The 13,173-nt window shown below is 47.9% G+C and overlaps 1 protein-coding gene across 1 annotated transcript in view; it reads right to left on the bottom strand.

Moving 5' to 3' along the window:
- WNT3A (Wnt family member 3A) overlaps positions 1-12,712 on the bottom strand; it is a 91,667-nt gene extending 78,955 nt beyond the window's left edge. The window contains exon 1 of the mRNA XM_056336575.1: positions 12,528-12,712. Coding sequence (XP_056192550.1) covers positions 12,528-12,598 — 71 coding nt within the window. The 5' untranslated portion in view covers positions 12,599-12,712. The remainder of the gene's footprint in view (positions 1-12,527) is intronic.
- Positions 12,713-13,173: the final 461 nt, after the last annotated feature.

The following is a 13,173-nucleotide window of genomic DNA, read 5'->3' on the forward strand; positions in this document are numbered from 1 at the left end:
ACAGAATTTCTCTATTTATTCTGCCTGAGTACCAGTGTCAGAGGCAACAGGAGCCACACTAGCATCACTGCTTGTGGCAGGCACCACTGCTGTATCTGTGGCTGTAAACACCTGCTAGACTATATGACCCTTAAATTAACTCTATAACTCTTAATTTAGTTTCTGTACTGCAGTTTGGAGACTCTTCTGGTAAACATGACAGTTTACTTGTAATTTTAGTGGAGCTGTTAGAACGCTGTACTGAGCACATACTGCCTCGTATCACAGCCGAGCTTGAACCTTTCATTCACCAGGAGACTGAGCCTGCACATTGTGTCAGGGGGACAGATGGACTCAGTGCTCCTTTCTGTCACAGACTTCCCGTATGCCTGTGGGCAAGTTGCACCAAGGATGCCGGTGGCCACTGAATTAGCATTTCCCTGTCTGATTGCCAATCTTCTGCTAATGTGTCTTATCTATTCTCTTTCAACTCAGTTGTTTGCCCCATCTGTCTGGACTCTAAACTCTTTCAGGCAAAAAGCTAGTTCTCACTGTTCCCTTAGTTCTCTGTTATTTTAGGTTTTGCAATCAGTCCATTAATATCCGTGACCTGTCCTGTTAGAAGAAGGCTGTGATATGGTAAACTTCTTCCTTAGCCAGATGACATTCTTGTTAGTAATGACTCAGTGCTAACTACCTCTTATATCCATTACCTCTTCACAATTCTGATTTAGGTATATTTAATCCAGCCTGGGGCACATGAGGGTGGATGAGATGATTTCTGGATCAAATGATTTAACGATGGTAGAAGCTGGTATACCTATTCCTGCAAACCCACAGAGGGATGCATCTCAACTAACCTAAGGTGTCTAATAGTTAGACAGCTAAATCTGTGCTGCTTAACTTCTGTTCTCTCTACAGCTTGTGAGGAGAAATAAGCACTTCGATAAAAGCAACAGAGCTAATCCACTTTTCCTCACATTCATATTCATGGACCAGTCACTGCCATCCACTGACAAGGGGCAGCTCAATAAAATCAGTTAATTGATCAGGCTGCAGCAATGCAGTCGATAAGTCTAAGGCATAAAGCCAGAACTATGTGTCTAAATAGCCTTGCACTTCACTTCTTCTGTCCTTTTCCACTTAGACCCTTGTTGTTTTGTCTGAGCACTTCCACCAGCAAATCTTTCCAGATGGTGAGCAAACCACCCCTCCGCTAATGCTGCAGCCAAACAGCTTTCAGACCCTGGAGATCGGGCTGCCACTTTCTATCGCTTGTAGATTTACACTATTTGTAAAAGGGAGCATATCCAGGCCTTGAAAAAAAATGAGCACGCTTTTTTTTCAAGTCAGCTGGTGAATGGGCTAGGCTGGACCGAGCTTCCCATCCCTGCATCCCTCGCTGCCAGAAAATAACAGGCTATTAACAACACACACTTCAAAACAGCTTTAGTTCATCTTCCTGGCATCTTCAGAAGGGTACTGTTCTCAAGAGCCTTCAGGATGGCTCTCTACCACCATTACAAAGCCAGTCCACAAGGAGACTGTGGTATGCAGGATGAAATGAGGTACCCAGCTCTCCTGGTCCAGATCAGTTAGGCAAATTATATCATGACAAATGCATCTGGACTGCTCTTTCCATGGGAGAATGTGCAATACATTGATACCTCCTAAGAATTCCCTTCTAACTCTCTTCTGAGGTAAGGGGGTTTTCCTCAGCTTTTCTATACATATGTGGAATGCAACATCAGGGCTTCAAGCGATAGGCTTTTAAATTCACTTTTTAAATTCAGTCACTAAAGTTGTAAAGCAATGCCCACCAAGATTTTCAAAAGGGCCTTTCAATGGAAGTATCCTCCTTCAGTATTCTACATGTCCAGGTAGCTCATAAAATGCCTAGATGCTCCTAGCCTTTAGAAGCATATCCAAAGGAAGAAAAAAAAAAAAAAAAAAAAAAAAAAAAAAGACAACGAAGCTGGATTCATCTGTCTAAAAGGAGTTATCTTTGTCTGACCTAGTCATTCAGAATCCTTTTGCAGGCAATGGTGAGAAAACTGGCACAGCTGGGATGTGATTCATCTCATCTGAAAGTAAGTGTCTAACATATGTCAGATGAGTTTCATCTTATTTCTCGCCAATAACTCTAAAGGAAACTTGGCTAGAGACTGCTAAAGCTGCAACATTGTTCTCCCTCCGAAGGACAGAAATCAAACCTGCATCTCCCTGAAATCAGCATTAACCAGATTATTATGCTTCTAAAGGAACTGTGGGTCTCCCAGCAAATTCTACAAATCCTATCTGATGCCCAGTGGCGTTTCCCCCCATCTTCACTGGGCTCTGGATGGGGTCCTACCTGTCCAGCAGAAACTTAGCCTGTCTCGTTTCTTCCCAGCTACTGGAGGCTCATAAAAAAAAAAAATGGAAAGGCTCCCTTAAATGTGTCCCTCAGCCTGCAAAGGATTTAGAGTTGCTTTCTGTCATACCACACAAGACTGTCTAGCAACAGGCGCTATTGTTGTTCTTCTGGGGGCAGAGGGACAAACTGAATGGTAGGCTTGGCAACTGTTCAGGGAGTCTCATTCCTGCCTTCCCACCCCTGAGTAAATATCTCTATTAGACAAGGTGCATCCTTCTGGAAGCCAAAGAAACTCCTGCTCTGCTCAGTGCTGTTTGGCTTCATTTCCCAGGCTTGGCTGTAGCACAGATGGGCTCTGTCTTTCCTCACCGCTCTGTCCCACCATGTGAATTCTGTGGAATAGCAGTGACTTCTTTGGAAAGCTGAATGTGCGTAACCACTGCCATGAAACTACACCTTCCGGCAGAGATGTGGAGGAAATATGAACCCGGATAGTGAAAATAAGAGATATAGACCAGGAAAAGAGAAAAGGTTTTCGCTTTCAGAGAACTGAAAATAAAACATCAGAGGAATTCTCAGAAATGCTGATACAACTCTTGCATCAATAGGAGTTACAGTCCCCTCTGCTGAGATAGCTGTCACTATAAGGAAGCCAGAAATTCATTTTATATCTCTTTAAAAAGTTTTGAGATGAAGTTCTATAACAAGCTTGAGCCAAAGACTTGTGGATGTGGTTGGAGGATGGTGGAAGCCACTGGATTTGTTTGAAGATAAGGAGTTTGAGGAAGATGCATTTGTGCTCTGCAGTGTGCTGGATTAGAGGCAGGATTAAATAAATCACAGAGAAAGCTGCAAAACCCTCAAGCTGCTTGGGCTTTCAGCAGCTATGCTGAGACATGACAAAATATGATAGAAGGTGTGAATTTGCTGAGGAGAGGGGTGGCCTCGAGGTTTTTAGTACCAGCCTGGATGGCACGCATGTTCCTGCAATAGCACACCACGGCTGCACCCCATTCCAGTACACCAGTGAGTACTATGCACTGAACAACTTATTAAAATACAGGAAAGCGATGGAGAAAAAGTCCAGGACTTGATTTTACCCATGTGAAACTGCCAGGCAATGGGAATGAGACCTCATATTTTAACAGCTAGGAAATAGGCAAATGAGCAAACTCTCAAAGAGGATTTCACGTCTTGGGTATAATCTGACTAAACTGGGATGACAGCGGTAGAGATAGCTCTGAGCTGGTTGCCTCAGCTCCTCTGTAGTCACAGAGGATTTGACCAGTCAAGCTCAGTCAAATGACAGACATGAATTGCACCATAAGTTCCCACTTCTCCCAATCAGTGAAAGTAGCCAAGAGCACCTGGCTTGGATGGAGACATTTAATGGGCAAAATGAATTCCACCCCAAGGCTTTGCTCCATTGCCTGCAGACAGGCATCGAGTGCCACTGAGATGCTCTAGGCTTTTCCTGACTGGCCTCCATCCGCTGCTGAGAAAGTAGCATGTCATCAGTGGATTGTATACAATCTCTGCCAGGCCTCTGAGGACAACCAGGGTGCCATCAAGCATCTGAACTGAAAGCAGAACCTATGCATGGGCTCCTCATGGGAACCTGGGCATCTTCATGTCGGGAACAGATGTCTTTCCTGGAAGGCATGCTTCAACTGAACACTAGGGCTGATGTATGGCAACCAGGAGAGTTTCCAAACCTGTGACAGACATGAGGCCAGGCCAGAAATGTGAGGGTCTACCATGATGTGAGTTCAAGGGACCTCTGAGGCACTCTCTGAGCCCTCTAGGCAAACCTGCTCCAACACACTTTGAGCCTACAGAGCCCCATGGAAGAGGAGAAATGACCAGCCCAGACACCTGGGATGCCTTGCGAGGCCTGTGATGTGGGAAGGGAACCAGCCCATGTGCTATGACATGGCCTTGTTGGTGAAGCCTGAGAGTGTGCAAAGATGCAACAAGAGAAAAGTATTTCACACCGATAAAGTGTGGAGGAATATCCATATTGGAAAAGAGAAACAGTATCCCTGCTAAGAATTATCACTATACTAGTATAAAGCATACCTGACTATTATCTATACAGAACAGAAACTGTGATGAGGAGACCAAAGGCACCTTGAAGTCCTTTGATGGCCCAGGCTCTACAAATGCAAAGCTCTCTCTGGGTATCGGCAACATCCGAGTAGGAAGGAGCCTGTGAATATGCAGGTAACAAACAAGAAGGGACAAACAACATCTTTGTGATGCATAACGCTCTCCCCTGGTTTACAGGCTGTCTTTAAAAGCAGTCCCCTATGTTAGGAGTTCAGAACAAGGGAGTTAATGTGTTGGTTCTTCTCCCCTCCCCTTGTTTTTTGCAAGTGCCAGTAGAATTTGGAGCAAACTGATGAACTGACGAATTTTTACATGTTGTGCTACAACAATAACAGGACTTAAAGCAAACCTTGCCACTCTTAAAGGGACAGAAGGGGAGAAAAGCATTATGAATGGCCTGAGCTAGACGGAAACAGTTGGCATAGACAGTTTCAGGAGTGGCTTTTCTGTCAAGCCAACCCTGGGCTTGATCCAGCAAAGTTGGGTATGTCATGGGAGGGCTCCTGCCCTCACAGACTTTCCTGAGTATTCCTCTCCTTTCAGTATTAAGCCCCACTGAACTGTCTTGGCTGTTATGGACCTTGGGCTTCATTTGCTGCTCAGTGGTGTCAGCAAAGCAGAGACAAGTTTAGTGAGACAGGATGGGAGCAGCTCTTGCTGCAGCCTTGGGACTGTGCCCTATCCAGCCTTAGCTGAGCATGTGGACAAGACATACATGCTCTCACCAATACTTCTCCCCTGGCTATTTACCCTTCCTTTCCACTGTGTTTCAGTGGTTTCAACTGGCACCATCACCCCAGCACCTGCCACCACCTGACTGGGCAGAAAGCACCATGCTTCACATCACCAGGGCGTCTGTTTTGAGCCTAGAAAACCCTTCTCCTTCATTGCAGCAATGGTCTCCAGACCTCCTGCATGCTCCACCTCTCCACTTCCCAGCTGCACTCTTTGGCCCTGCAGGGTTCTCTTTGGGATCCAGAGCAAGCTTACGAGCCCAGCCCTGCTCTGGGAAGGAAATTCAACATGGATGTTGGTAAGAGTAGGACCGGTCTCTACCTGCTCGCAGGAGGCCCTGGGGATGAGACTGCGTACTCAGTGCACAGCCAGCTGCCTTCACCCTACTGCGCACGGCTCGGCTCTCCAAACAGAGCATCCGTGACTCAGAGCCCGGAGGATTCCCCCTGTGACACGCTTGTGCAATGCTTGTTAAGTGCTGTCATTATGCCAAATAAACCCCTTTGAAATGCGGCCGGGCTATTTGAATCATGCACTTGAGGAAAGCAAGCACAAATGCTGACCAAGGGGGAAGGAGGCACATCAAGCCAGGTTGTCCCGTTGGGCTTTGCTTGTGCTCCCATACATGCAAAGCAAAAACATCTGTCCCTTGCGAGGTCTAGCACAGAACAGCCTCCTTCCTCCGCTGCTTTGCACCCATGCTGAGCACTAGCGGTACGGGAAGCGGTGCAGAGACCGGCAGTCCCTGTCTGCAAAAGCAGCAGCATTGCTGCAAGGCTGGAATTGACTCATCCCAGTTGCAGGAAGCGGGATGTGAGCAGGAAAGGGATCCCATAGATTTGGGATGGAGACACCAGTGAGTCAGTCTCATTTCCCCTGGTACAATCAGCAATCCTTGATTTTCTTTCCTAGGAGAGGCCACAGAATCACAGCTAAAGTGAAGGCTCCTCCAGCCTGATGCTTTAGAGGGAACAGTCAAAAAGCCTTTTGTGGCCAACAGAAAGCAGGGCTATGAGCATGCCCCTGTTCCAACTACTCTACTGACAGCAGGCCCAGCTGTAGACCTGAGTCTGGAAAAAGAAATGCCACGTGCACAAGTGAAATGGCTCATCGAGCCAGCACAGGAGCTCAGAGAGAACAGGACCCCTCCACTTCAGAAATGCCTCCTGCCCCTCATGCAGTTGTGTCTTTACCCTGCCCTGGTGCTGTGCACTGCAATAGCACCCACTGACATGAGGTCTCTGCAGAAAGGTCTTTAGAAAGGAGAAGAAAAGACTTGTGTGTCCTCAGTAGAGCTTGGTGCTACACCCAGCCCTGCTGCAGGCTTATTGCAATGTCCTGGGCAAGGCCTTTAAATTCTTCTGCCTATGCTTAACTGAAAAATGGGAATAAAACACATCCTCTCCCTTCCTGGGCACATATCAGAGCTTAAGCCATGTTAGTAAGTGCTCTAAAGTTTTCAGGCAAGAAGTCTTAGAGGTGTTCTAATGTCTGTAAAAGACATGTTTTGCCTCTGGGGCTACCTGGAAAGGGCTGGGGAGCAAGGTGATTCACTTTGGTTATCTTAGTTAGGAAAGGCTTGCTTGCTTGATGCAATGCCTGTGTCTAGTGCTTTACATATCAAGTCACTGGTTTAACTTAACTAGGTTAACTTAACTAATAAAGTCCTCTTAAGATTGAAAGCATAGTAATAATAATTAAAAAAATCAATGAATATGTAGCAGGACAACAAAATTTAATAAAGTGAGTCTAAAATCTGAGTAGATTAAGGTTGTTCTTTAATACACACTGTGCACTCTGGGAGAGTCCCAGCCATCCCCATGTTTGAAACAGGCACTTCTTGCTAAGACCTTGTAAAATTTTCGGTTTCTGCTGTAAAAGAAAGGCTCCTTGTGTGATCTTGGTCCAGTCATTTAATCTCACCAGCACAGCTCTTCCATGCCTGGACTATGCCAGGAGCAACACAAGTACCAGTAGAGTCAGTTTCTCCAGTCCCACCAAGAAAAAAGTGGAGATGGGAAAATGTTTCCCCTACCCTTGGCACACTACACCCTGTGGACAGACCAGGCAAAGGCTGTTTCTCACCACCTACACAGCGAGATCCCCTTGACCCAGCCGCCCTCTATCCCCATTGCCGCTTGGGTGCAAAGCGCCCGTGCTGTGCTCCGGAAAATCCAAGCAGGTGGGTGAGCTGGTATCTGATAATAGGCTAAAACATCATTCCGTGATTATATGCTGCCTGGCAAAACAGAGCCATGTCAGATACAGTTGTAACACAGATACATGTATATAAAGGCAAGTCCCAAGCCTTGGGGCAAGGGTGGGAGAAGGCTGCATGTGCAGGGATCGCACTGTGTGCGGCTGAAATGCAGCCACCTCTGCAGAGGAGCTGTTTAACGTCACACCTCAACCTACTGCAGTAGCAGGGGAAAGGGAGATGGATGCCACTGCCTCGGAAATGTCAAAATCCTCAACTCCAGTTAATCAAGCAGAGAAGTGGGTAGATGCAATTCATATTTCTGAGCTCTAGAGATTGCTTTAGGAGCTCTGGTACCAACGCACGTGGCTCGTGCTGTCCCTTGGGTGACCTTCCACGGCTCTGCCTCCATCCTGGCTAATGGGGAACGATCATCCCTCACTTCACATAGCTGCTCTCTGCCAAGCCTGAGCTTCGCTTTCTCAAGTGCAGAGCCTGCCAAGACTCAGCTTGGTTCTCCAGAATTTACAGCAAAAGGAGACTCGGGTATCTCATGGGATCCAGAACCCACCCCAGCATAAACGGGGGGCTGTTCCACCCACCTCGAGGGGGACAGATCCCAGGAGAGACCTGAACCAGAGCATAAGCCAGGACTTTACCTGTGCACTGCTCTTACTGTGGTGTTGCCACCAAACTCTGACAGTGGCACATTCAGGTGTTGCACCTGCGTGTTGCTGCAGCAATGCTACCAGTTTGCTTGTCCTTCTGTTGGCAAGGCTCACTCCCACCCCGCTCCCATGCACTTACGTTTCCTGAATTGCAAAAAATAGAGATGGAAAGATCTGTTAGATCACATTCTCCAGCCCTTATGGGCTGTAAAGTGGCTACTGCAGGACATCACAGGGTTTGGTCAACTTCAGCCTACACGAATGTGTAAACTGACAGAGCTTCTGTGTCCAGTCTTGGGGAATAAACAATAAAAAGCCAAGAGCAAACACAGGTCACAGCCAGGAAAATATTCCTAACGCACATCCCAAACACCAGCATGACATCTCCAGTACCACGGCATTCGCTCTGCTGCTTGTGGCTATGACTCGTCTCCTTGCCCAGTTCATTATGGGGCTGATCTCATCCCACTCCAGTTAGAATGAGACCGGTGTTACAGGGAACAGCAGAGGAGACGGAAGCCCCACCACAACCAGCAGAACAGAGGAAGGGACAGACACCGGTGCCTACAGCAATGCCACCACATAAGGTCCCAGCCAGCACCTATCTCCTCCCAGACACATCCTCTCCCAGTCCTTCTCCAGGCACAGGCTTTAACTACCTGCATCCCTCAGCACGCACCAAGCTGCCTCTCACCCCGGGAAGAACAACATTTGAGATGCCAGTAAGCAGGTTTCTCCCACGGTGAGGAGGTCTGCCCATACTTCTAATTCAGCCCAGAGATCCTCTCCAGTGATCATCTCCCCTACTACCATCCTCCTGGGCTACAGGAGTTGAAGATGCCCAGCACTGAAGCTCCGTGTTCATTTTTATTGCTGGTTTTTTCCTCCTAAACCAAACCCTTCTCCCTTCTGCACCATTTCTGTACTCCGGCTGTCCTCAGACCAAGTCAGGCCACATGTCACTGATTCAAAACCAAAATAAAATGCTTTTTCCATTCCATGTGCAGTCAGCCAGTCAGCCAAGGCAGTGCAAGTTACCTGGAAAAAGTTTTAATTTTGTTCATGCTTCTATTGTGACTCCACATGGACCCCAGACCCCTCCCAGGACAGGGGACAAGTTACTTCTAATCCTTCCCCACACATGAATTCTGCTTCTGAATTTCCCAAGTCTTCCTTCACTCACTCCACTCTCTCTTCTTTCTTTTTTTTTTTTTTTTTAAACAAACCAAAAAATGAACAGCACTAACATTTGGCAAAAAAAAAAAAAAAAAAAAAAAAGATCCCAAACCAACCCACATTTTTGCTCTTAATCTGGCCCCCTGGGTGTGGAAGAGCCTGTTGCTGCTACCAGTAGCTCCTTTAGGCTGAACAGCACAACGCTGCACTGCGTTGGAGAAGGTCCTGCGGGGTTACTGTGCCACAATAAATCATGCCAGCACAGCCCTAAAAACTTGCCAGCTCAGCCCCAATGGGTATCAGTACCCTCTTTTTTATTATTTCTAAATCATTATTTTTTAAGCCTATTTCATCCCTCTCTGTAAATGCCTTATTTGGGAATTTTCTGGTTTTAAGAAGCTCCTGTATCTTTCCCCCTCATCATGGTTGAAAGGATGCAGATGGAGCGTGAGAGCATCCCTGCTCCAGGGGATCTTTTCCCTTTTGTTCCACTGAACTTTTTCCAAAGGTACCAGGCATCTGGGTCTGTGTGGAGGCCACCAGCACTGCCTGGCCTGATTTTAAACCTATGCCATGGTGGGACGAGCAATTTAATCAGCTCAGCGAAGTAAAAAGCTCTGTTTAGAGGTAGATAGAAAACACAGTAACAGACACACCCCCACTTGCTCCCCCTGACAAATACACATTCGATGTTTCCCCCCTGATTTCTTTCCTTTGGGAGGATAATTAACCAAAACCTACTGAGAATATGATGTCTCAGTCCCTGCCTCTGCTCAAATTGTCTTGAAGCTGAAAGCAGCCCAAGTGTCCATACCTCTGCGGACCTTAGAGTGAGTGATGCTTTAATTAGAAACTACTATGGGGGGGACATGACAATTTGGGGATGGTAAATTACAGATTTTTTGCTATAAGCAGTCAAGTCGCTATGAGCTAATATAGGAGAGGCTTTAAACAGGGATGGCTGAGATGAGGTGTTCGTTGCTTGCACTACCAGAATAAAATACTGCTGGCCCTCTCTGCAGTCCCTTCAAAAAAGAAAAACAACAAAAACTCCCCCCCAAAAAGAAAAGAAGGAAATTAAATTAAAATAAAATAAAGCAGCATGGTTGTTTTGCTAAAATCAGCTGGTTTGGCAGCAGACCGTCCTCGACTAGGAGAAAAGAAACTGCACTGCCGATACCGTGACGTGCACGGGTGCATGGGGGGGACCCCCGTGCCACCCCCTAGCCCCCCCCTCCCCCGCCCGCAGGGCTGCCCCCCAGCTCCAGCCGTGGGGTGGCCGTGAGGTGGTATCCTGCCTGAGGATAAATACAGAGGGAAAAGGGGTGGGGGTGGGGTGAAGGGGGATTTGGGCAGCCAATGTCACAGCACCCAGCCTCTTCTCCGACTTCCCCACCCCAACCAGAACCTCCTTTGCATTTCCATGGCCCGAGGGGGCTTGGTGTCACTGCGACAGAAACATCTAAACCCGCTGGTGGGCACCGGGGAAAGATGTGTGTGTGTGTGGGAACAACCTCCAAAACCAAACAAAACCCCAAACCCCAAAGAGTCGCGGCTGTGGTCCCCCTACCCACACCTGACGCCCTGGGTTGGAGGACCCCCTGCCCCTCTCCCCGCCCCCCTCCCCCCCTCCCAGGGCCGCCTCTCTCGCAGCTGCGGGCGCAGGACTGCGGGCCGAGGGGGGCCGGGGACCGACCGCTCTACCCTCGATGGGTGACAAGGGAATATTTATGTTGGTATTAAAGGAATGCGTTTCCTTCTCCAATCAGGAATGCAAGCCGAGTTTCTAATTATAAGTTAGATGGTGGCTGGGAATAAAAGATTGCTTTTTAATGACTCCCGTCCAGGTGCTCTTTCTGCCTGTCTTCCCAAGAATACATTTGCATTTTATTGCTTTTCTCCCATCCCAACGAATTCCCTGCTTTCAGACATACCTGACATAGTTGGAGAGGCTGCCTTCAACACCCTCACCTCTGCACCGCCGGGCAGCGCGGCCGCGGGCGGGAGGGACCGCGGCCCCCGTCCGCCTCCGCCCGCCGCGGAGCGCACCTGAGCCCCGCTAGCGCCCCTCGCCAGGCGGGGGTGGGGTGGGGGGGCAGCCATTAAATGCACTTAAAAAAACAATTTATTTTTTTTTTTTTTGGGGGGGGGGGGGATGCTTCTGAGTTATTTACAGCACCGCTTCCGCACGTAGAGCGGCTGCAGGGACCGCGCAGCTTGTTTTCCCCTCCGCGGGCGCGGAGCTGGCAGCTCCCGAGCCGGGCAGCTCCGCACCCGCGCAGCTCCGCACCCGCGCAGGCGGCGGTGCAGCGCGGAGCAAGAGCGGTTTTGCCGGGGCTTCTGTGCACCGCACACCCGCCTGCGCGGCTCCGCTCCGCGCTCCCTGCGCGCCCGCCCGTCAGCTGCCTGCGGAGCAGGAGCCTTCCTGCGCTAGGGCTTCCCTGAGCCCAATTACCTCCGCGGGGTAATTAGAGCAGATCTTGCAGTTACATGCCTTGCCCAGCACCATTTGCTTTTTGTGGGGGGAGAGAGAGAAAAGGCTCTTAAAGGCGTAGGGTGCAAAGCGCGGAGGAAAAAAAAATAAAATAAAAGGAGCTGCAACCCGGGAAAAGAGAGAGAGAAAAAAAGTGCGTTATACCGGGGGAAGGTGGGTGCGCAGGTCCCCGCCGATCTTACGCGGGGCAGCTCCGCGGCAGCACCGGGCACATCGCCCCCCAGCCCCGTCCCTGCTCCCAGCTCTGCCTTTCCATAACCAGCCCAGGTTGTTCTGCGTCCTCTCACCTCCTTGCTCTTTCTTTCCTTACACTCCCCCCCCCCCCCCTTTTTTTTTCCCTTTCCCCCTAAATATTCCTTAAAGCGAAGGGGAAAAAAAAAAGTTTTCAGCCTTTTGCCCCCCCCCTCCTTCCACCTGACTAGCTCGAAATCACCTTGAAATGCTCATGTCAACTTGTATCATTATCTCTTTAATTCAGGCAGCGCCTTTTGTTCTTCACAGGAGAGGATCAAAGCACTTAAAAAAAAAAATAACTTTCCGATCGCTCTCTCTCGCTCTCTCTCTTTTACAGTAGGAGAAGGAGAGATCAGGTATAACCCAGTCAAAATAAACAAAGTGAATGCATAAATAAAAGAGGTGAAATGCAGGTTCTAAGAACTTGCTGGCGCTGGAACAATCCCACCTCTTTAGCTGAGTGGCAACGAAAGGAGAATTTCAAGTCATCTTAAGCTCAGGGGTTGCAGAGAAAACAGAGGAGGGGAAAAATAAATGAAAATGAGAGGGGAAAAAAAAAAGAAAAAGAATAAAACTTACCACCAGATTGGGTAACTTGACAGAGCCTGACTCAACCCACAAAGAAACAGGAAATATCCAAAAGAGGCCATTGATGAAAAGTTGTCTTTCTTTTTTTTTTTTTTTTTTTTAACCAGAGTTGCCAAAAACCTTCCTTTCTTCTGAGGCAGGATGATTATTTTAATAATAATAATAATAATAACAATAATTTAAAAAAAAAAGTCAAATGAAGTGAACTCAACCCGACCAGGTAAATCCTCTCTTGCTTCCTCTACTACTCTCAAGGAAAAAAAAAATCTCAGAGAGGTAAAAAACTCTTCTCTCAGCCAAGACACTGAAGGCAAATATTAAAAAAAAAAAAAAAAAAAAAAAAAAAGTTTGAAGTAGCTCTCTTAAAAAGGACCCAATCAGCACTTATTGCCAAAGGGAGAATTCTGATGCTTTGGCTTGTTCTGTCAATCAGGAGCGCGAAGTCAGGAATGAGCTAATTGCAAGGAGATAGTGTTTTAATACTCATTAGGGGGCACGTTGGCCCACAAGCCAAGGGATAAAATGTAGTTTTAAAAAGGGGAAGGAAGATTTAGGGGGTTTAAATAGACAGGGGGGACCCCTGTGGATTTGGGTAGCTATAACAACCTGCCCGGATTTCACTCCCTGGGTCGAAGCT

Source organism: Falco biarmicus, chromosome 4 (assembly GCF_023638135.1).
Source record: "Falco biarmicus isolate bFalBia1 chromosome 4, bFalBia1.pri, whole genome shotgun sequence".
Taxonomy (NCBI): Eukaryota; Metazoa; Chordata; class Aves; order Falconiformes; family Falconidae; genus Falco; species Falco biarmicus.